At 43.1% G+C, this 24,608-nt stretch overlaps 1 protein-coding gene across 1 annotated transcript in view; it reads left to right on the forward strand.

Moving 5' to 3' along the window:
• The first annotated feature begins 12,952 nt into the window (after positions 1-12,952).
• The window catches only part of CHIC2 (cysteine rich hydrophobic domain 2), a 29,452-nt gene continuing 17,796 nt past the window's right edge, over positions 12,953-24,608 (forward strand). The window contains exons 1-3 of the mRNA XM_054203207.1: positions 12,953-13,224; positions 21,988-22,042; positions 22,186-22,341. Coding sequence (XP_054059182.1) covers positions 13,106-13,224; positions 21,988-22,042; positions 22,186-22,341 — 330 coding nt within the window. The 5' untranslated portion in view covers positions 12,953-13,105. The remainder of the gene's footprint in view (positions 13,225-21,987; positions 22,043-22,185; positions 22,342-24,608) is intronic.

The raw sequence follows: 24,608 nt of genomic DNA on the forward strand, positions 1-24,608 counted from the left end.
TTTTTTTGCACCCAATTAGATCTAAATTTCTATGCGAGTCCTTCAGGGCAGCTGCGATCACTCGGATTTGCGTGAGCGCCCCAAAGAAAGTCCAAGCAGCAGCCTTCAGTCTGCTCTCTCCCTTCACGGCCTGACCGTGTGTCTTCTACCTTCACCTGCACGTCTACCATGATAGCTGTCCTTAAAGTGATGACCAACCAGCAGGCCTTATGCTGCTATCGTTTTTTTAATTTAGAGTACTTTGCAAGGTTCTTCCTAAAAAGAAGGGTCTTCTACAGACTGAATTCCTAAATGAATAAGGTCTGTACTTAAATACATGAGTGTACACCTTAATTCTCTCCCTCTTCAACCCTCTTAAAAAGAGTGTTGTCTCGTTGATGGGTTTCCGTCACTGTTTGGATGCAAAGGAAGCTTCTTGTTTGCGCCTTCTCACCATAGTGAAGTCTACACCAGTGTTTCTGCACTGTCTGTCCTCCTACAAGAGATTGCGTGGAGGAGCCAGGGGAGGAAATGCCCAGTGAGATTATTGTTATCCACAGCCTTGACAGGTATTTCTCTGAGCCTGGCTTTGCCATGTCCCTTATACTCTTAAGACATAGTGCAACATCAGGCCAGACACTTCAGACAGTCTGGGCCCTAGTTTCATTAACAACCTTGGTTTAGAGCTCTAGCAGCTAGAATTGTTAGTTGCTGCAGATGATGTGTACGAGGGAAAGCTGTGATGGTGTATCTTTACTGGGGATAAAGCTAAACCTCTGCAACAGCCTCACTGAAGGTTTATGGTGGGAGATGGAGATGGAGATGAAACCCCAAGCTCACATGAGTCAGAACAAGGATTGAGAATGCTGTTGTGGGCTCTGGAGCACACCAGCCATGACCTGTTTTTACATTGATGTATTGCAAATCAATACCAGAGTGACACTTTGTAGTAATACAGGCACCAACCCAGCAAAAAACATGAGATTCTGTGTAATGTTTCACATAATTTTTAATTTCTATCCTTGAAATTCAGCCCTCATGCATTTTGATCCTTAGGGGTTATGCTTAAGTTGAAGCGTTCTGCTTGACAGTGACCAAAAAGCAGGCTTTTGAATTTGGGAGTTGCCTGTTTCACAGCCTGAATGTTGTATGAATTTTGAGTTCACCTCGTCCATCCTAAAATGGATTATAATTTTTTTTCTTTCCCCTGGAATGAAAGTATGTATGTGGGATAACCCGAAAATTGCAAAGTGATGAAGGAACTTGCTAAAGGAGAGATGATACTACTCCTGCAGACTCAGGAAGCAGGGGGGATACAGTTAATCATGGAGTTCCTCAAGGATAACTCCCAGAAGCAGTTGAATTACTTAGTTTAATTTGTTTTCTTGGCACAGGCAATAGGACTATCCTATTCATAGGAACGAGTTGAAGTCAGTATTTGCAGAGACTGGAGTGCCATACTGGAAGAAGTGGATTCTCTGAGGAATACAGAAGTGCAATGACAAAGCCAATATAAGCTAGGAGCTCCATGGCTGAACATGACATTGTCTCTGAGGCACCTGGGCACATGAATCCATGTTTATGAAGCATCACTGTGGCTGGCCAGGTGACAGGTGAAAGCAATCACAGACCGTAAGAGGCAAAGTCATTCCACTAAGAAGATGGAAACACTAAAGCCATCATGCTTGGGGAAACCTTGTCTGGGATAGCTGACAGCTCTCCACTTCCATCTCATAAAAGTCTAAATCAGAGCAGGTCCAGAAGACAGCATTAGAGGCATTAGCATTAGAGGAACATGGACCTTCACGTGAAGAGGAGACTCAAAGAGAGGTGACACGGCTGTTGCTTATACCATTGAGGTAAATATCCATGAGAGAGAAGAAGTATTCCATCTAAAGAAGAATACCACCACAAGAACAGATGTATACACTCTGGCCATGTGGAAATTTAGCCTGGAAATAAAAGAGCTTCTTAAGTATGTGCGAAATGAAGCTCTGAAACTCATTGTGGGATTTACCAATGGGAATATGAAATGAAAGTAGTTTTAAGAGAACACGTGAGACACTTCTGACTGCTATGTAACAGTGCCTGAAGATATGGGATTTTTTTTTCTGGAGTGAAGACACACACAAGGGCTGCTTAATATCCTTTTTGACACAGTACTGGCTAAATATTAAGTTGTTGATTATTTGAGGGAATGTATTTTCTAAGAAAGATGCTGCATTGGTATTCCTAGAAACTAGGGTCCACAGGGCAGATGGTGCATTTTTTTTTCCTTTTTACATTTGCTGTTAAGATAACAGAAGACAAAACCCATGTGTGCCAAAATGGTGTTTTTTTCAGAAGTCAGGACAAACATCAGTCTGATTTTGATATGATCTGGAAGCCTCTATGAGAAAGAAACCTACCATCTTGTTTCTTTGTCTCTTCACAACAAAATCTTAGCTTTGCCCAAGCAGCTGTTACGTGAAAACAAATCTCTAATGCCTGTGGCTGGAAGCAGCCCTTTTTCAGTTTCATCCTCTTATATGTATTTGTATCCCCAACGTAAAATAAAGGAAAAAGCCCCAAAGTTTCAGGAAGCAGAGTCTCAGTGAAGTACAGGCTAGAGGTACCTTACCTTTTGCTTTGCTAGGAAGAAAACAACACATTAAAGAAGCACACAATATGAGCGTGTCAAAATGGAACCAAAATGAAGATTTTTACTAAAACAATATCCAAAATTTTGCATAGTCTGCCTCTTCTTATTTATAATGAATACATTGTCCAAGCCTGCATTCAAAGCTTTCTCTTTGAAAAATCATAGAAACAAAGTAATTTCACATATTTTAGGATCTTGAGTAAGTATATTAGTTCAAAGCTTATTTAGTCTGCTATAGTGCTGAGGCTGTGTCAAAATCTAATGGAAAAAGAATGACAGAAGTCCTGAAAATTAGTTTACAAGGTTCAAAGCACTATTCTAGTGAAAAAGAAAGACATTAAAAAGGGGGAAAAAATCACAGTGTGAAGTTTCTAAAGAAGGAAGAAGTATTGGCACCTAAACTGCCAGAAGATGTAAGTAGGAAGGTATAAGGCACAGTTTTAAAGTGCAAATGAAATATAATTGCTATTATACATTGACCAGACAAAAAAACATCAGCCAAAAAGGAGTTCAATGCTTGAAGAGCAGCCCAGACTCAAATAGCTCCACTTCAGCAGTCTAGGTTCTGTTACACACAGCTGAATCAAAGAGCTAATATTCCTATTAAAGCACCTATACATCTAGAATACAATTAACACTACAGCATATAAGAGGTGTGACTGTTTGCACCCCTACACATACTGAGACATTGACTTGTTACAGGTCAGAAGATGGAAGGGTTTGGGTAAAAATATTACTCTCAGTTACAGAGCTGTAAGACAGAGTTACTCTGCAGCTATTCTGAATGGTGCAGTGGGAGTAGAATTTGGCCTGGTGTTTTCAAAGGTTAGTTAAACAAAATATGACCTTTTTCAGGCTAGGGGAACAAAAGAGGTCAGCTCATTCTCCAGAGCTACAAAAGGTCTTTCAAGGGTACCAAAGAAATAAAAATAAAAGCCATGATCGCACTTCCTAGATGCACACATAGAAACAACGCTTGTATGTTAAGGTATCGCCCAGTGGGAAAAACCCTGGGAGCTTCCCAATCAATGAGAATCCTGCCAGTAATTCACCCACTATGGGAAAGGTGTATAGATTCAAACAATTTTGTCCACAGTCCCAGAGCAAGATAACTGCACAACTGGGATTTGACCCAACATCTCCTATCTTTCGGAATCTTGCAGAATTGCAGAGAATCTGAATGCACTTTAATAACTCCTCAAGCAAAACAAGCCTAATGCAGCTTTCCCATTCCTTTGGGGGCAAGAGTTTATACAGGTTATTCTCTCGCTCACAAGGACACTCTGGTACAAGTTGTCCATTGTGTGCTAACAGATCAGTTACCCAAACTTAACTGATTTCATTCACTGCTGCAGGCTGGAATTGTTACTCCAGTCTCTTCGAAGAGAGAAAACAACTGTACTCCAATATCTTAACCAAGCTGCAACAAGATTTACGAATCTGATCACAAAGTGCCTTTGTATTATGTGTGTGATTCTCTCCTCTTCTGCTTTTTCACAGATGCATAAGAAACTGTAGCATTCATATGGTGATGGGATAACGCACAGATTTTCACTCCGCTGTGTCAGGCCCGATGCTTAGGTTAGGGCCAGACTGACAGCAGCCAAAAATGAGCTTAAAGAGAGAACTGGGTGCGGAAGAGAGGCAATTCCTTCACAATCTCTCTCTTGCTTTGAAAGGAAAGTAAGTTTCTGTTCAGGTTGAAAATTATTCCCATCTCTCATGCTTTATCACAGAGGTTGGAGCTGTTATTTGTTCTTTATACCTTCTGTGAGGACATCCTACTCTAGGAATGTAGTGTATTCCACTATAAGTACTTTGGCACACTTTAAACAACTTCTTAGAACAAGAGCATCTCTTTTTTTCATGCTGTTAGACCAATTATGGATCATGTCTCATACCATCAGAGAGAAAAATATTTCCTTGCAAAATCTGTTATTTTAAAATATTCAGAAGGAAATGAAACTGTCATATTAGAAAGAGACGGGTGCTAGAAATCTGACTTTGCTTCTCTGCAACAGGAATGAACATGTTAGTATACCCAAATATTAATGAACGTTAAAGTCTTCAGAGGAAATCTCAGTTTTTCATGTTTTGATGATTTTAAATGAAAGACATCCTTCCCTGTTCTCTTTAGATCAACATTTGTCACAGTAATTAATGAGGAAGTAATTATAATGTAATCTGTCAGAATAATCTGACAAGCAAAGAATTATGTTCTCAATCCTAAAGGAATACATAGTTCTGGTTTTCCAACAGATTGGGTATATGTGGGTGGCATAGCAGAGGGTATTTGCCTTTAAGTAGGATAAAAACTTTGGCACTTTCTATTCTCAAGCTAAAATGGACAGAGGCATTGTCTAATTCTCTAAAATATGCTACACGAAGGCATTTTATCTTAACAACAGATCAGTAAACCTGATTTTTAACATTTTCTTCAGATAAAGGCTGCTTCTTATTATGGTGACTTAGAGATTTGCAGTTCAGTTGCAGCGGTTAAGGAGTCACTCACTGTTTATTTAAGACGGTGAGTAAACATCTTAGGAATTCAGTAATATTTACCAAGAGAAAAATAACTGTCCTTGAAACAAATATAAACTATGAGGTGAGGCATCAAGGGGCATAAAAACAAAGAAACAAGGAAAAATAAAGACATTAAATTAAAATCCCTACTGATGTTCAGGAGGGCACGGTTGTTCATTCCAATAGCAGCTAGAAGAGCCCCACATTTGTCATTGGCTTTCTTGTTTGTTTTGTGGGTTTTTTTTAGGGTAGGAGTCCGTTACAGCTTCACCCAGCTACCAACAGCTGTATCTTGAACAGACACAGCAGAGAATTCAGCCCACAGTATTCCCTGATACTTGTTTTCAGCATTTCCAAGAGATACTGTTCTTAAAGGTGATCTTCTGAAGAAATGTTTGATATTCTACATTTGCCATTTTAAGAACATCTTAAAAGCCTAGAACTTGCTGTTCTGTTTGTATATGATTTTGTTATATGTTTGGGTTTAGTGGACTTTATACTTTTGTACTTGCAGCATAGAAACCCCCATCGATTTCAAGGCCACAGCTATCTCACATAAAAGGAAAACTGGAGACTTTTTGTGTGTTTCTGTGTAATTTAGGTGACTATAGAGAAATAAAAAGGAGCAAGGATTCTGCTATATTAGACTCTCGCATTGACGGGAAGGGAAAAAAAAAGTGACCATATATATTTGCTATGTCAGCAAGTCCTACTGAAGACAAGAAAAAAACCCCGATGTCAAGCCTAAAAACACCCAGGAGTTTATCCTGGCTGTAGGTTATGTGGAACACAAGTAGATCTTTAAGTCAGGCATATCACAAATTCTTTTTTGGATTAGGAGATTCTGCCTTCAATAATGAGTTGTCATGTGGTCCTTGAAAGAGCAGCAGTATCCAACTGCACGCCTCCACAGTTTTAACAGACTTGAACCTACAAGGACTCTATTCTTCATTTTGTTATATGTTAAGGAAATTTTGAAAAGGAAGTATCTGCTTTTCTCCTTACATGAGATCTATGTTTTCTGTACCTTATTTGTGGCTTACAGAGTCTCTTTCAGAAATACTATTTTCTACATAGAAGCATCTTTTGAACTCTCCTCATTAAACTCATATAAACGCAATATAGGAAGCTGGACCAAAAGGAAAACAAAATAAATTGCCTGACAGGAGGAAAAAAGGCTAATAAAAACATAAAGTCAATCGGAGCTATCCACCATATCTTTTTACTCTAAGAGCTAACTCAATTCTGCGTCACAAAGTCAGCAACAAAACTCTGACTTATTGTAGTGGCTGGGTGTCAAGACTTCCCTTTGCTTTTCGCACAGAAAACTTCAGTTAGTTTTCCTGTGGTTTTACAGAAATTTTGCAAAATAATCAACCCAACGAAACTGGTCAGAGAAACGAACACAATCCTATGGCTCTAACGGTAAGTTCTGCCGTGTTATTTGCAGCTACCTACCCTGACTTTGCCTTTCCACACTCCTGCAATACTGTAAATAAAATCTCATTTTCGGGTTTTGTTTCATTTCATTTTGTTGAAACTCAAGGGGTGGCGGTGACTGATACCATTAGCAGGAATGTTTGCATTATCAGTAGCACTTTGGCCACTCTTGTAGAGAGCAACAGGACATTTATGCAAGATAGGAGCCAACCCAGAGATGAGAGGCTCCATGGCATGGGAAGTGACTGATGTGAGAGAAGGTCTTGGGGCAGAAAAAGCAAAGCACACCTGGGGTGAGCATCTGTGGAGGTTTGCTACAGTCCTGTAGCTTTGCTAAACTCCCTCTGTGGTGTCAGTGAATGTAAGTTATAGTCCACTACTTCTGTCTTCCTAGCTCTGGCTTCCCTACCCTCCTATGCTCCCCTGCTTGCCCTCTTCCCTTGCTATCACTACCCATTCTTGCTTTCCTTCTTACTACCTCTCTTCTCTTAATTAATCAGGGAAAAAAAATAAAGAAGCTGTTCCTGCCAGCTTTGCTTTGCTGTTGAGTGGTGGTAGGAGTTCAAAGAACAAGGTTACTCCTGCACCTGCTGCTTGTTCTTTGATTCCCTGTTGCATGAAACGGTTTCCTTCAGAAGTCCAACAATGTACTAATTAACAAAGGAAAAGACAGGGAGAAACAAGCCAGAGAGTGTGGGAGGAACGAGGCGCGTGACAACGGAGACGATATTAGAGGGAAGCAGAGGAAAGAAGCAATGGCAAATGGGGAAACGGGAAAGAAATGTGCAGCACATGGAGTGGGACAAACGACAAAGAATAGGAAAATAAATAAAGCAGGCTGCAAAAGAGAAAGAGAGGGAGCTTCAGCCAGTTTGCTGATGACACAAAACTGGGAGGAATGGCTGTCACACCAGAAGGCTGTGCCGCCATTCAGCGAGACCTGGACAGGGTGGAGAGTTGGGCAGAGAGGAACCTAATGAAGTTCAACAAGGGCAAGTGTAGGGTCCTGCACCTAAGGAGGAATAACCCACCAATACAGGTTAGGGGTTGACCTGTTGGAAAGCAGCTCTGCAAAGAGGGACCTGGGAGTCCTGGTGGACAACAAGTTGACCATAAGCCAGCAATGTGCCCTTGTGGCCAAGAAGGCCAATTAAAAAGACTGTGACCAGCAGGTGGAGGGAGGTCATCCTCCCCCTCTACTCTGCCCTGGTGAGCCTGGAGTACTGTGTCCAGTTCTGGGCTCACAGTTCAAGAAAGACAAGGAACTACCGGAGAGAGTCCAGCGGAGGGCTACAAAGATGATCACGGGAATGGAGCACCTCTCTTATGAAGAAAAGCTGAGACCTGGGTCTGTTTAGCCTGGAGAAGAGAAGACTGAGAGGGATCTCATCAATGCTTATAAATATGTAAAGGGTGAGTGTCAAGAGGATGAGGCCAGGCTCTTTTCAGGGGTGCCCAGCAACAGGAAAAGGGGCAACGGGCACAACCTGTAACACAGGAAATTCCATCTCAACATGAGGAAATGGAAAGAAAAACTTCTTTACTTTGAGGGTGCCAGAGCACTGGAACAGTGCCCAGAGAGGTTGTGGAGTCTCCTTCTCTGGAGATATTCAAAAGCCACCTGGATGTGTTCCTGTGCAACCTGCTCTAGATGACCCTGATCTGTCAGGGGGGTTGGACTAGATGATCTCCAGAGGTCCCTTCTAACCCCTACCATCCTGTGATCCTGATTCTGTGATTCTGTGAACTGGAATGAAGAGCTACAGAAAAATAAATGTGACAATGATTTAGAGTCCCCTTTAGATTACAGTACACAGCCCTTACAGAGCAACTCTGAGGACAAGTGAGTACCTCAGTGTATTGGGTTTGTGTGGCCAGGTTTTGGTAGCGGGGGGGGGGCTATAAAGGTGGCTTCTGTGAAAAGCTTCCCCTATGTCCAACAGAGCCAATGCCAGCCAGCTCCAAGATGGACCTGCCGCTGCCCAAGGCTGAGCCCATCAGCGACTGTGGTAGCGCCTCTGGGATAACATAGTTAAGAAGGGGAAAAAAAAAACCCAGCGCGGCAGCAGCCAGAAGAGAGGAGTGAGAATATGTGAGAGCAACATCTCTGCAGACACCAAGATCAGTGAAGAAGGCAGGGGTGGAGGGGCTCCAGGCGCCAGAGAAGAGATTCCCCTGCAGCCCATAGTGAAGGCCATGGTGAGGCAGGCTGTCCCCACTGCAGCCCATGGAGGTCCATGGTGGAGCAGGTGGATGCCTGAAGGAGGCTGTGACCCTGTGGAGAGCCTGTTCTGGAGCACAATCCTGGCAAGACCTGCGGCCCCGTGGAGAGAGGAGCCCATGCTGGAGCAGATTTGCTGGCAAGACTTATGACCCTGCAGGGGACTCATGCTGGACCAGTTTGTGGAGGACTGTCTCCCATAGGGGGGACCCCATGCTGGAGGAGGGGAAGCGTGTGAGGAGTCCTCCCCCTGAGGAGGAAGGAGTGGCAGAGACAACATGTGATGAACTAACCACAACCCCCATTCCCTGTCCCCCTGTGCCATGGTGGGAGGAGGCAGAGAAATTGGGAGTGAAGGGAAGGGTGGTGGGAAAGTGTTTTAAGATTTACTTTTTATTTCTCATTACCCTACTCTGATTGGATTGATAATGAATTAAATGAATTTTCCCCAAGTCGAGTCTGTTTTGCCCGTGATGGTAATTGCCAAGTGATCATCCTGTTCTTATCTTGACCCTTGAGCCTTTTGTTATATTTTCTTCCCCCCCCTGCCCCAAGCTAAGGAGGGAAGAGATAGACTGGCTTTGATGGGCAACTGTCGTCCAGCCAGGGTCAACCCACCACACTTGGTCAGAGTTGTGCACAGCACCAGTTCTCCCCCACTGAACTGTTAGGTGGAACAAACAAATTCGCTAGGGAGGACACTCCTGCCTGGATAGGCAGCACTGTGCTCCCCAAGCTGCACTTCAGGCCCACCCTCTTTTATTTAGATGTAAAGTAAGTGGCTTAAAAATACAATCAGTACAAGCCTGGCATTATTCTGGGTGTTCCCAGAGAAAGGACAATGCACTGTGGACAGGAGAGGCGTCCCACCATTTCGGGTCTGAGTACACACCAAAACAGTCACAAGAAAACGCCATGATGTGAAGGCACGGACTTGGGAGTGCGCAGTTGGTGGGCAGTCTGGCACATGGCAGTGAGGTGACAACAGTGGAGAAGGAATCATAGAATCATAAAATTGCCTGGGTTGGAAGGGACCTTTCAGATCATTGAGTCCAAACACTAACGCAACACTGACAAAAACCATCACTAAACCATATTGCTAAGCACCACATCTGCTCATCTTTTAAATACCTCCAAGGATGGTGACACCACCACTTCCCTGGGCAGTGTGTTCCAATGCTTGACAACAAAATATTCAACAATTGGATATTTTCCTAATATCCAATCTAAACCTTCCCTGGCGCAACTTGAGGCCATTTCCTTTTGTCCTATCGCCTGTTACTTGGGAGAAGAGACTGACTCCCACCTGGCTACAACCTCCTTTCAGGTAGTGGTAGAGAGCGATAGCCTTTTTTTCTTTCATCCTCCTTTTCTCCTGGCTAAACAATCCCAGTTCCCTCAGCCGCTCCTCATAAGGCTTGTTCTATAAAGGAGTGACTACTCATATGATACTCCTGAAACTGAGAAGAGAGGCCCATGGCAAGACCTTCTTCAATGTGTGGTAGGATGCCAATGGCACACAACGGGGAGTTTACTTAGTGCCTCCAAGGGTGGTCCAGTACCGATGAGACCAGGTGTTAGTAAATGAAACAGCAACGCACTGCAATCTCAAGATTAAGGCAGTCAATTTCTGCCTAAAAAACAAGATTCTAGCAGTGCCCATGGGAGATGGTGAAAATGTTACTTAAACTGAATTTTTCATGGGTGGCTGCTAGGTGTGTATACTTTGGTTTTAATGTGTCTGATACACCGAAGTACCTTGAGCTCACCACTGCAGTCAGCCACAGTGCTTTAAGCACAGCAGGTGCTACAGAACACAGATGAAGCATCATGGGGATCTCAACCGAGAAACGTAGCACCGCATCTTAATATCTGCCACAGCTCTTCATCTGTTAAATGTTCTACACACTGAACAGCTGGAAACAGCAGACCATGGAACAGATATTTGTTAGGTAAGTAATGTATACCTAACACAATGAACTAATTGAGGGTCCTGGGATTTTCTTTCTTGTTGTCATAGCTCATACCCACCAAGCGAGCTAACAAAGCTTGTCATGCCACGCAGCACAGCGATCTCACACCTCAAACAGGAGAGCTGGCCCTGCAGCACAGCTGCAAGGACTCCAGCGTGATGTAGGTGAGTCCACGCCTTCAACGTCATTTCCAAGATTTCCAGCACGGTGCTGCACAGCACTGGCTCTGATAACCCGGCTGCTACCGTGAAACAGTTATCTGCAAACAAACAGGTTACCAGATTTGTCTGTAGAGTGAGCCAGCACAAGGAGGCATAGCTTTGCGAAACCTGCGGGTTTCCTCTCGCTTTTGCCAGTGTTAAATTTGGTCCATTTTCTCAATTTCAGGACTGTCAGACAAAAGCAATGAGTCATCGGTCCCGCCAAATGCAATTTCTATGTGTGAGACACATGCAAGAACAGTAACTAGGTAAAAAAAACACACGTAAGCATGCTAGTATGAAAGTGAACTATTACTCAGGGGAATTCTGCGTTATTCTGTAGAATTTTGTTCATTGGGAAATGAAACCTGTTACAAGTAGCTCATGACACAGAAATACTTAGTTTTCCAATGTGACAGTAAAAGATGCTGCTTTTTTCCTTTACAGCAAAGGTAGTGCCATGGACTATCACAAAACTATTCTGCTTCTGCCCTGGTTTTACACAGAGCAGTAAGCACCCTGACATCTTTGTATAGACTTTATTTCTGAGAAACACACCACGAGGATCTTTCTGAGTAATGGAGATTAAGATGTAATCTTTCATAAATAAGCTGACCGGTATATATACTGTAGACAGGAAAACAGAACTGCAGGTTTCAGAATTAAAATGATCTATCAGTGAAGACTTTTAATATGAGAAAGGGGTTATTGTAATTAAGATATACGGAGTAGAGTACTGAAGAAAGGGGAATGTAGAATTCCCTTCACACTCATGAAAAGCAGATTCAGCCCCAAACAGTTTCTTGAGAAGTCTTCCATGTCACTGTAACTGCCAGAATCTAGACAGTAAATACTGCTACAAGTACATGATCCACCATTCCACTCTGTCAAATATAAAAGATCTGCTCTCCCTTTTCAAAATGTCACCCTGCTAAATCCCATGTCAGCACTGCCTTCCCCCGTTGTCACAACAGCTGGTGGCCCTACCTGTTGCTGAGGCCGTTACGCTCCAACCAGCATTTTCCAGCCTTTGCTTTAGGTTTTGGTGATGACAGATACCAAAACTGCAGAGAGAGAACCAAGAGTCCCGTCGATTTTTAGGGTATTCTGGTTAGCTTTTTTATCTATAGTTGAGAGTCCCGTTGGTTTTTAAGGTTTTCTTGTTAGCTTTCCTATCGACAGCTGAGCGCCCCGCTGATTTTTAAGGTTTTCTGGTCAGCTTTTTTATCTATAGTCAAGAGTCCTGTTGATATTTAGGGTTTCCTGGTCAGCCTTTGCGTCTATAGTCAAGGGTCCATTGATTTTTAGGGTTTTCTGGTTAGTTTTCATATCTATAGTTGAGAGACCCATTGAATTTTAGGTTTTTCTGGTTAGCTTTCACATGTGTAGTCCTAAAAGGAGCTGTTTCTCCGCAATTTCACTGTGTTTGTCTGCTCTGTGCCCCCTTGCGAACAACAGTCTCAGCATGGAGGGCTGAAAGTCTACTGGATGCTACCAGCATTGAGGGAGAAGCAAACATTTGGCACTGTCCCTCACCTGAACCGGCCAGCCCGGGCTGCTTCCCTCACAATCCCCTCAGCTAAGGCAGAGGGCCCAACGGGCAACCCCTCAGCTAAGGCAGGCCTCCCAACCCCTGGGTTTTTTCACAGATGGTCAAAAAGGGGCTAAAAAGACCAGAAAGCACACACCCGGCTCGAAGAAACATCAAAAAAACCCCTCTCAAGTCACCAATAAAGCCGACGGCGACCCAGGGCCCCGAGCCGGGCGCTGCTGACCCCCGTCGCCTCACGCTGAGGCTGCCCCGCGCGCCCTGCCCCGCCCCTCCCCTCCGCGCGCGGCGGGTGGGCGTGGCGAGTGGGCGGGGCGTGGTCGGCGGCCGGATGTTGTTGTTGTTGTTCCTGCCCCGCCCCTCGCCCCCTCCCTCCCTCCGCGGAGGGTGACGGGCGCTTCCTCGCCCGGAGCCGCCGCAGCCGCTTCGGCCGTCCGCCGCCGCCGCTCCGCCACCCGACCCGGCACCGGGGCGTCCCCGCCGGCCTCCCGCGGCCAGCCGGCTGGCCCGCCCGCCCCCCCACCGCCTCGTCGCGTCGCCCCGGCTCCTCTTTCTCTCGGCGGCGGCCCGGGCCCGGCCATGGCGGACTTTGACGAGATCTACGAGGAGGAGGAGGACGAGGAGCGGGCGCTGGAGGAGCAGCTCCTCAAGTATTCCCCCGACCCGGTGGTGGTGCGCGGCTCCGGCCATGTCACCGTGTAAGGGCCGCGGCGGGGCCTGCGCGGCCGGGGCGGGCGGTGGAGGAGGAGGAGGAGGAGGAGGCCCGGGCGGCGGCGGGCCGGGGGCGGCTGCGGCCGGGGACGGCCCAGGCAGCGGTCGCAGCCTGGGGTGGGCGAGGGGAGCAGCGGGCCGGTGCTGAGCCCCCACCTTCTCCCGGCGAGAGGGCTCTGCTGGGCCCCCCCCCTGCCCCGGGAAGCTGGGAGCCGCCAGCGGGTGCGAAGCTCTAAGGAGGCGCTGAGGAAACAAGGCTGAGTTGGGCTGTGACTGGCAGAGGAATGTGAAGTATTTGTCCAAAGGGATGAGCTGTCAGGATGTAAGGTGCCTGTGTATAACAGTACGTGCCAGCACCTGACCGGCCGGGCTGTTGCTGGGGGTTGTTTATGTATCTGGTGCCCGCTTCCATTTAATGTGTGGTTGCTAATGTAGCGCTGAGGACTTTTAAGAAAGAAAAGGCATCCGTGAGTCAGATAAGTACATGTAAAATCATGTTAAGTTGTGGTTGATACGTGCTGTTTCGCTGCATTTAGCATGGGAGTGACTGTGAGTTTTGTTTTGTGAATGTTTGGTGTCTCTGAATTAGCAGCGAGCGACTGTGATTTAGTGTAGTATTTCTCAATAATGTAACAGATGAGGATATCTTTCCTTCAGTCAGTTCTGTCAAGCTCACTCTGCCGAAGTGTAGTGGTTGTCAGTTATGATGTACAGTTTCAGAGGCTGAAATATCAACCTGGAGACAAAACACAGCAGTGCAAACTTTTTTTTTAAGTATTCACTGTTCAGCAGGACTAGGCTTGCAATAGAAGCATAAAGGTTGAGGGTATTGTGATCTATTGCTCTGACTCTATTGCTCCCTATGCTTTGTCAGGGGGGTTTGGACGAGATGATCTCCAAAGGTCCCTTCCAACCCCAACCATTCTGTTAGTCCCATGAACTCTACTAAATTTTCAGATACTGGCCTGTCCAGAAATCTGGGGCTCAATTTAGAGTAGCTTTGTGGCAGTTAGGTACACTACTGCTTTAATATTTGGTTGACGTTAAGTAATATCAAGAACCCGGCAGTGCAGTTTGCTGTCTGGTTAAAAACAGGAAGTAAGACACGATAGACTGAGGGAGGGTTGGAGGTTTGGAAGGACGTGGATGGGCAGGAGGCTGAGGAGGCCCCGTGAAGGATCAGAAGCATGTAGCTGACTGTTTATTGTGAACAAAAGTTGCCATCCAATGACTTCTCTGCAAATGAACTGGTAGCCTTAGCCTGTTCCTGGTAAGCAAATCAAAACCACAATTAGATAGCTTTCATATTGGCAAATGCTAAAATATGAAGAACTGAAATAGAGGCATACACTTGTTTCTTCTCCAATAGTGGAAGGTAGGTTGTGTGGAACAAGATCAAGGACCGTTAGTGGAATCATGAGGAAGCTTGCATAGTGTGTTTGTGACTAGTAAGGGTGTTGTGGTTGAAAAAGGATGATCACCTCATTAATTGTTCATTAATGGTCACCAGCTCATTATTACTTTAAGATCTTCCTTAAAATATTTGTTCTTTAGGTTTTGGATGAACAATGAAATATGAACACGTACCTCCAAAATTAAGCAACTGATCTTCATCTCCTTTCTTTATCTCACCAGGTGTGAACAGTTCACTGAATAGTGTCAGCCACTTTTACCTTTGTACAGCCTGTAACTTTTTTTGTCATCAATTGAGAAGCTTATTATTAAAGGTTAGATCACTGTCAGAACATTCACTTGGTGGATTTAAGGAATAGGTCAAATCCTATGTATATAATTAATTACTCTTGCCTGGTATAAAAGCATGTATGCGTTTTGAAGGTCTGACAAGAATTATCAGCGGTTAAGCAAATACTGGATTGATCTGTCCCTGGCTCTGCAGTTTAAAGAGTTGCTGACTGCTTCTGCCCTGTGTGTATTTAAACAGAAGCTCTCTTTTCATAGTCTATTGTCATATCCTCTCTCATCTTACATAGGAGTCATAATGTTGAGTTTGAAATATGTGATTTCCATGACTACAGATTAATGTCAGAAAGGCATTTACTATTACTTGATTTCATCCAACAGGCAGTCTAAGTGTTTGAGAGTCCTTTTTAAGGAGTGTAGTTAAAAGTGATTAAATGAAAGCAGGTAAATATTATTCAAATAAAACATTCAAAGGCCTTGCCTTTCCAGGGTGTTGGGCTTTTGTTTAGTGCCAAGAGTTGTCGTCTTAAACTAACTGTTTGGAGCATGCTGCGCACAATTCTAAAACTCCTTGATTTGTTTTTCTTTTTTCTTAACTTTTTTTTTTTAAATCTTGAGTTAAACTGTTTTCACACCTGCAGAGTTTGGTAGTCAGGAATAATATTTGACCTGGTCTCTGATTACATAAGGTGATCTCTTCTAATGGCAAGAAACTTGAAAGCTGAGGAAATATAGAACTTTACTTACAGGTGAATTGAAAGTCCAAGGTATTTCGTATTTGTTTCTAAAATCGTGTTAGGGTGGAAAGAGAGGTACATGATGAGTCTGAAATTGTGAAGAGAATATTTGTGATAGATTGTCTGATTGTATTTTTCAGTGACTGTTTTCCTGGGCTTTCCTGTTCCTTGACCAGTTGAGACTTATATGCTTTATATATATCAGACTGTGTTAGCTAGTAATACTGGATTTATTAGTCTTTTGCAGTGTCCGAATGATGGAGAGCTCTTGTGATGTGCTAGTGAATTTCTTTCTGTGCTGTTTGTCATCTTAGTGCATTGTATGTTGATTTAAGATAACTGTTTGGAGCGGGGGCGAAACCCTCACAAAATATATTTTCACCCAATTCAGTTTTTTTTAATATTAACTTAAGTCTGCTTACGTGTTTTTGAACCTTACTCTGTTTCAAGGACATATCAGTTGAAACAGGGCTATGTAAGAATTATGGATGGAGAGTGTTAAGATTTGTGGAATATATATTTATATTATAAGGGTTGGGAACATGTGGAACTAAAGAGTCCAGTTGAGAGCAATGAAAAGTGGTTTAATGTCCCTATAAGAGAGACAAAGAGGAAGAGGATAGCGCGTGTGTCAGTTTTATGTTTTAGGAAGATCTGAGCTGTAAACTGAGAAAAGGTTGCAGGTTGGCAGTGTCCTATACTGTAAACTTCTATGCTTTGAAGTTTCCACCTCTCACGGTTTCTTTCCTCATTGTATGCAAGGGCAGGAACTCGGCTGAACCTTTCAAGCAGAGTCACATTCAAGAAACACTTTTTCAGGTTCCAGGAAGGTTAAAGAAAGTACTCGTGCGTGAGGTGAGCATGGATCTGTTGAAGATGTGATGTAGAATTGGAAAGGCATAGAGCAAGCAGAGAAGAGTACGTGTCACTGGAGATGGAGTATTGTACAAAAGAAATCTAGTGCTATATGAGATATGAGGACAGCTGTCTGAGGAAATGCATCTCCAAAATATTGATCTTCAGTGTTTAATTTTTAAGACGCTTTTTGCTGCTTTTTTGTCAGAGCAGTTGTGTCTTTAGAGTGAACGTGTAGCGTTCTGAGGAGTTTCTAATTTTTAATTTCCAAATTGCAGAATGCATTCAAGAGTGATAATACTGAGATAATTTACCAAAGCTTTTAATGTATGAAGTCATCCTTTTTTACTAACTGTGTATGCTGACAAAACTGTATTATGGGAAGCTCATAGTGGTAGCTGGTTGAGTTAACTTTGATGTTTCAGTTTCACTACCCCACCACATATTAAACATTGCCACAAGCCTTGAGTAGGGACTCTGTCTCATTTGCTTATAACTTCACCAGCATGTAACTGTATTGGTCAGAAGTTTCTGTGCCTTACTGTGCCTCAGCGTGTTTGCAAATTCAGATACCTCTAGAGCTTTGTTGGTGGAGTTGTCTTTGTCAGGCATGGCTTTTGCGATCTCCGTGAATATTTGCTTTTGTTTGATGAAGCTGTCAACACTTGAATACTTTTGGATTGTGCATTCACAAAAAAAAGCCTTGTTTCTGTCCTGCTGATTTCCTAGCCAACCTTCAGTGTGAGACTGAGCATTACATCTTTTTGTGACTTGACTGAGAGCAGGGAGACTTCCTTCTGCCTTTGCCTTACCTGCTCATGCCTCAGAGTAAAGGACTTCCTTAGTATTCTGGGTAGAGCGGCAGCTGAAATTCTGTCTCATCTCTTGGTTTGGGGTTCAGCTTCATTTTAGTTCTTTCAATGAAAGCTGCTTTGGACTGAATTATCCTTGTAGTTGGCCACTCACTTATTTCTCAAATTTATATTTAATTCCATTATTCATAGTAAAGCTCTTCTGGATGTTGAAGGATCAAGTACACGAAGATCATTCTTTGAAGAGATGTCTCTCTCAGACATCTGTCTCTGATGTTGATTTGATTAATTAATTATATAGTAAAGTGGTGTTACTTTTTATTTTTGAGACTTCTGATAGCAGCTGTGTATCTTGAGCTTGGAGTCCTCCTCCAGGCTTGGCTGCTTACGAAATATATACGTATCCATGGGATTTTTTCAGGCTTTGATTCCCACTTCAGCTTACTGTCAATTTTAAGTAGCTTAACTGACAGGGCATGGCACTTCTTCCTGACTTTTACATAACTTTTGCTTCAGCACTTGGTTCACTCAGGATTTTGGAGGAAGGGTGGATGGTCCTTCTGTCATGGAGTATTCAACAGGCTTTTCAATGGTAGAAGTATGTTTCCAATACGTATGGGTTTTCTTTGTTCTGTGTTGAACAGTAAAATTGCTATATATTTCTCCGGTTAAAAATTTTCATTTGTTACTTCACTAGTTTTGAGGGATTTGTAGGAGTTGCAGAGCTACTATTCTAATTACAAGTACTCAAATATGCCAGGTAACTTATGTGTGAGTAAGGTCTATGGGGAGACCTTATTGCAGCCTATAAAGGAGGCTTATAAGAAAGATGGAGAATGACTTTTTCCTATGCCTGTAGTGACAGGACAGGAGGCAATGGTTTTAAACAGAAAGAGGGTAGATTTAGAGTAGATGTAAGGAAGACATTTTTTATGATGAGGGTGGTGAGACACTGGAACAGGTTGCCCAAGAGAAGTTGTGGGCGCCCCATTATTGGAAGCGTGGTCTGGTTGGAAAGGGCAGTGAGCAACCTGTTCTATTAGATGTGCCTGCCCATGACAGGGGCCTTGTACGAGCTGATCTTTGAAGTCCCTTCCAACACAAATCATTCTATGTTTTATGATTCTGCTGTCTGCAGTCAATGATAGGGAGATGATTTGTTTACTTTTCCTTAAGACCATATGTAGAAGTCACCTACAGCATCAAATTCATAAGCTATCTAGCCCGGTGTGCTGTTGCAAACTGTGGCAACAGGCAGTGCTACTTATGGGTTGCATGCAAGTCTAGCTGTTCCTGATGTCCGTTCTCCTTGTACTCTCTGGCATCTTCAGTTGTGTGAGGTGATGTGTGTTTCAGCATTGTCTTTCCTTTAGTGTGTGTTTGTCAGGGGGCTTGTGTAATCTCTCTTAAAATCATAGAATAGTTTGGGTTGGAATGGACCTCTAAAGGTCATATAGTCCAACCTACCCTGTAAAGGGCAGGGACATCTTTGACTACATCAGGTTGCTCAGAGCCCCGTCCAACCTGACCTTGAATGTTACCAGGGATGAGACATCTGCCACCTCTCTGGGCAACCTGTTGTAGTATTTCACCATCCTCATTGTAAAAAATTACTTCCTTATATCTAATCTAAATCTACCCTCTTTTAGTTTAAAACTGTTACCCCTTTTCCTATCGCTACAGACCCTGCAAAAAAGTTTGTTTCTGTCTTTCTTATAAGCCCCCTTTAGGTACTGAAAGGCCACTATAAGGTCTCCCCAAAGCCTTCTCTTCTCCAGGCTGAACAACCCCAACTCTCTCAGCCTGTCCTCACAGCAGAGGTGTTCCAGCCCTCTGAGAATCTGCGTGGCCTCCTCTGGACCCACTCCAACAGGTCCATGTCCTTCCCGTGCTGAGAGCTCCAGAGCTGGAGGCAGTACTGCAGGTGGGACCTCACCAGAGCAGAGGAACAGAATCACCTCCCTCAACCTGCTGGCCACCCTGCTTTTGATGCAGCCCAGGATATGGTTGGCATTCTGGGCTGCGAGTGCACATTACTGGCTCATGTTCAGCTTTTTATCCACCAGTACCCTCAAGTTCTTCTTGGCAGGGCTGCTCTCAATCCCGCAGCCTGTGTTGATACTGGGGGTTGCCCCGACCCAGCTGCAGGACCCTGCACCTGGCCTTGTTGAACCTCATGATTTTCACATGGGCCCACTTCTCAAGCTTTCCAGGACCCTCTGGATGGCATCCTGTCCCTCAGGTGTGTCAACTACACCACTTAGCTTGGTGTTGTCTGCAAATTTGCTGAGTGTACTTGATTCCACTGTCTGTGTCATTGATGAAGATACTGAACAGAACTGGTCCCAATATGGACCCCTGAGGGACATCACTTGTCACCTATCTCCATCTGGACATAGAGCCATTGACTGTTACCCTCTGGATGCGACCATCGTACCAATTCCTCATCCACTGGACAGTCTACCCATCAAATCCTTCTCTCTCTAATTTAGAGAGAAGGATGTTTTGGGGGACCGTGTCAAAGACCTTACAGAGGTCCAGATAAATGACATCAGTCGCTCTTCCCTTGTCCCCTGATGTAATCATAACATCATAGAAGGCCGTGAGGTTGGTCAGGCAGGACTTGCCCTCGGTGAAGCTATGCTGGCTGTCTCTAATCACCTCCCTGTCCTCCATGTGCCTTAGCATAACTTCTAGGAGGATCTGTCGTGTGATCTTCCCAGGCACACAGATGAGACTGACAGGTCGGTAGTTCCCAGGGCCCTCCTTTCCATGCCTTTTAAAAATGGGTGCAATGTTTCTTCAAATCTGTTGACGCAGTCTGCGTCACTAACCTCAAGTGGAAACAAACCCAGAAGTTTGTTACTTGCAGCTTAACGAAGCACTTTCTTTTATCTGTTTTAAACCAATCTCGTACTAGTTTCAGTGAGTGCTCTCTGTTGTGGGCTCTGGTGATTAGCAGTTAATCATTCACCTTATCCACTGCCTTCCTGAATCTTTGCACTTTGTTCATCTGTCCCCCTCAGCTGCCTTTTCCAAGTCAGTGTCAGCCTGGTTAGTTGCTGCTGCAGCTGCTGTAGTCCCTTAATTATATTAGTCTTCCTTCTCTGTGCTTTCTCGTTAACTCCAGCAATTCCCCCATGAAATGGGGATGGCAGAACTGCACCCGGTACTCAGTATGAGGATATATGAGGGTTCTATGGAGAATGAAAACGATGCCCTCTGTTCTTAATCACCTTCCTAGTGGTGCCCAGCATTTTATTGCTATTTCTGGCGGCTGCTGCTTGCATTGAGCTGATGTTTAAGAGAATCATGGGTGGTGATAAAAGATATCTCTTGTGAGCTGTAGCTGCCAAGCTGTAGCTGAGTATCACATAAGGATAGTTTAGCTTTCCCGAAATTCAGCACCTTGTATTTATCTACACAGAAGCTCATCTGCCACCTTTTGTCCCCTGGGTTTTTTGAAGTTGCTCTACAGTGGCTCACCATTGGTACAGCAGTGAACCGCCCATTTGATTACTTGGACAAAGTTCTCTATTGTCATGCAGATTATTCAGAAAAACTAAACCAACCCTGAGAAATGCTTAGCTGCTCAATAAACATGCTGTCAAAGCAAGTTATGTCTTTAAATTCTTCAACAATCAAGGCTCAGGTAAGGTCTGCACACAACTGAGCCGTGTGTGATCTTGCTGCTGATACTCAAGTCTTGAGCAGTTGAATTTCTGATTTGTGTTGTTTGTAGTATCTGATAGTCAGACTGCTTTGGTTTATATTCGTAAGGTTATTAATGACAGGTGAAATTTTACACTGACTGCTGTTTAGCAAATTAGTAGCCAGTCATTATTAATGGCTTTTGTTAGGCTGTATAGTCCCTATTAGAAGTTATTGCTCAGACTGAGCAATAACTATTGCTCAGTTATATCTCAGACCAGGTATTTTCAGGATGCCAGAAGATATTCAAATTTTCTTTGAGGTTCATCCATTCCTGAACCCAAATGGCAAACTGTAAGACACAAAAAATTTTTTTTATAGACAAGGCAAAACTCTTCTGATCTTTAGATGTCTTGAAACCCAGAATTGTCAGTAAGTGCAGCCCATCTCAAACTTCGTCATAGCTTTACATTTGCAATTGGTATTTTTCTTTCAAATTAGTTAGCACCTAAGTTGTGGGGTTTTTTAGGTAGTATTTTGTGTTCTGAAACTTACTAGTGTACGTTTTTCTGAATAAAGAAGCTGGTGTTGATTATGCTTAGAACAGTTATTTAGCATGGCCTGGGTGGAGTATCGCTGGATGAGTTTTTCTTCACGGTGGAGGAAGGGGGTGGTGGTAATTCAAACTGTGGCATTAACTTACTTCCTCTCTCCCCTTAGGTATTCCCTTCACTTTTCGCACTTGCCACTATTGCTTATAAAGATTTTGCTGACTTTGGGGAATAGTCAATAGTATCAACAGAAATTTCAGAAGAGCCTATAAGCAGGGTAGATTTCAAACCGTGTACAGTTTGGATAATTTTACTTTTAATAGCAACTGTTTTTTTCCTGAAATTAATACCTTTCTGGTATGAACCAGAGTGTTATGAGGGGCTTGTAAATTGTGGCATGGATTTGGATTATTTATAATTTTGGTATCATTTTGTTTTTGCAGGTTTGGACTAAGCAACAAATTTGAAGCAGAATTTCCTTCCTCTTTAACTGGAAAGGTGAGTATCTGTGTATAGGAATTTGGAATTAGAGTTAAGGTGTTATTACAAAAACAAGAGTTCCAGGTGTAGTCCATTGTAAGAGTAATAAATCACATTGCTGTGGTACTAATTTGTTTTGTTTTTTTTTTTCCCCCTTGTAGGTTGCACCCGAAGAATTTAAAGCCAGCATCAGTAGAGTTAACAGTTGTCTTAAGAAGAACCTTCCAGTTAATGTACGATGGCTACTATGTGGATGCCTTTGCTGCTGCTGCACTTTAGGTTGTAGTATGTGGCCAGTTATCTGCCTCAGTAAAAGAGTAAGTTGAAGTCTTCATGTAAGTTTTGATAGTTAGAGTTGTACTGGGTTTGTTCTCTTCCCTGCCCCCCTCCCCCACCTTAAAAACCGTGGCCAGAACTTACTTCAATCAGTCTGAGTTCATGCATTTTGATATCTGTTGTCTGTCGTACTAGTTAAAGTCACAACAGACACCAGTCAGAACTTTGACTTTATAACTCACTGAGTGGTAGTGTAGCTGTATGTCTTTGCTAGAACCATGTACTGTACAGCATTTTATTATTATTATTACTCATTATTATTATTATTATTCATTATTGGAGTGACTTTCAACATACTTTTTTAATGGCTGCATCTTCCTTGTGATACACTGAGATTATAAGAATTTGGCACTGATTGAGTGGCAGTTTATTTTGAGGAACTTCTGGTTACACTGTAGCCCGAAAAGCTGTATGTTTTTGTTTAAAAAGGCAGTTTTTTAAAAGGTAATAATTGATTTTTCTTTTTGTATTTTCCTTCCAAGCTGTAGATGAGTAAGTTGGGGTTTTTTTACGTTAAGAACTAAAAAGTATCATTTTGCCTGTGTAAACTTTGCAGTTAGTGTCGTTCATAACAGCAGCGCATTGCACATGCCTATTTTTCACTTCCCTTCCCTCAGTGCACTTAATTAGGCTACCCTCCCATCTCTTCTGTGTTTACGTGTGTAAAAATTATCTTTGGCTAGTCCTGTTTCACGACTTTGCAAGAATTCTCTGTGCCTCTCCATCCTCTCCTCACTATTAGTAGCGTTCATCTTTCTGTTTCATGGCTAGGCTTGCGTGTATTCTCTCTCGTGTAATACCTCTTGATGCTACAAATTGTGTACGATTCAGTACACTGAACGTAATCATGATTTCCTTTATCAGAGTCCTCATTTTACAGGTTCAGTAAATCAAGGCATTCTAAAAAAAATACTTATAGGATGAACACTGATCATAACAAAACCTGTATGCGTTTTTGTATCGTCTAACTTCCTGTGTTAAGATCTTAATGCTTGGTCCCTTTGCGAAATTGTTTAAGGCTAGTTTTAATTGTATACAAAATAAGGTAGAAGAGCCTCCTGGTAACGCTGGGGTCCATGGAGAAAAACAAATAAAACGTTGGTGTCAGTGCGAACTATATCAAACCCTAGGTTTTCTGTCTTTAAGCTGTCACAAACTAGTAAGCGTCCTGTAGCATGATCCATATCCTGAAAGTCTGCTACAAGAAATTATAATTTGCTGATTGCTTCAGCAGATAAATTGGTTACTTAACTAGCTTGCAGAGAAGACTACCTTTACCGTTCTAGGCCTAGCTCTGTTCGTTACAAACACAAGGAAAGCTTGCATTGCTAATGTCCATGTTTAACTTCTAAAGGAGAAAGCTTCTGGTGCTCTTTAGTTTGACCCGTTTTTCTCACGTAGTGTGCTGTTGTAGCAGGAAATGATAGCAGGATGTAACATGGTAGGGGCCGATGCAGCTAGTGTCACAGTTTTGCTGATACAAGGCAGAATAATCTATTCAGTGTGAAGTAATAACTTATATTTGAACTCTTTTACTGCTTGTCTCTGACTTTGCTGTGTCTTGGAAGAGGGTTGTGTTGATCAAATGATCTTCCGTGCTTTGACTTCTTCAGATCTCCTTTCACTGGCCAGACTCCAGCTGTAGGTAGAGTCACAACAGCCAGGATTCACTTATTGAGAAACAGGGATTCAGGATGACATGTGCCTGTTTCTTCCCTTCGTCTTTTAGATATAACAGATTCTTTCCCACTGACACTCATATGTAAAACAATTATAACAAGTGGACAATAAATAAAAGCTTACTTATTTTACAGTACCTGCACTTGTCTGAGAATTGTTGCCCAGAGAGCTTTGCTAATTTATCCCTGTCCTAAGTGATTCCTAGGGAAAGGACAGTTACTGGGAGCTTGCCTGTGTTACATCCTTCGCTGCAGTGATCGCAAAAGACTCCCAAGGCCATGTCATTAGAGAGCTTGATTTCCAAAAGCAGAATGGGAGTGCTCTGAACTGAAAGTTGTGTAGAACGTGATTGAATCGCACAATAAAATTATATTAGCCTTCATCTTAGCTCTTTTATACTAAAACAGAAGATTAACAAATTTGTTTTGCTGAATTGTGTATACAGTGAGCTAACAAGTGGGAGTGTTTTTCAAATTAAGGATTTCATTAAATGAAACAACTGTTTCAACTATACAATCACTTACTTTTAATACAGAAGAGTAGCTTTTCTCAGAATGACCAATTAAGA

Source organism: Rissa tridactyla, chromosome 5 (assembly GCF_028500815.1).
Source record: "Rissa tridactyla isolate bRisTri1 chromosome 5, bRisTri1.patW.cur.20221130, whole genome shotgun sequence".
NCBI lineage: Eukaryota > Metazoa > Chordata > Aves > Charadriiformes > Laridae > Rissa > Rissa tridactyla.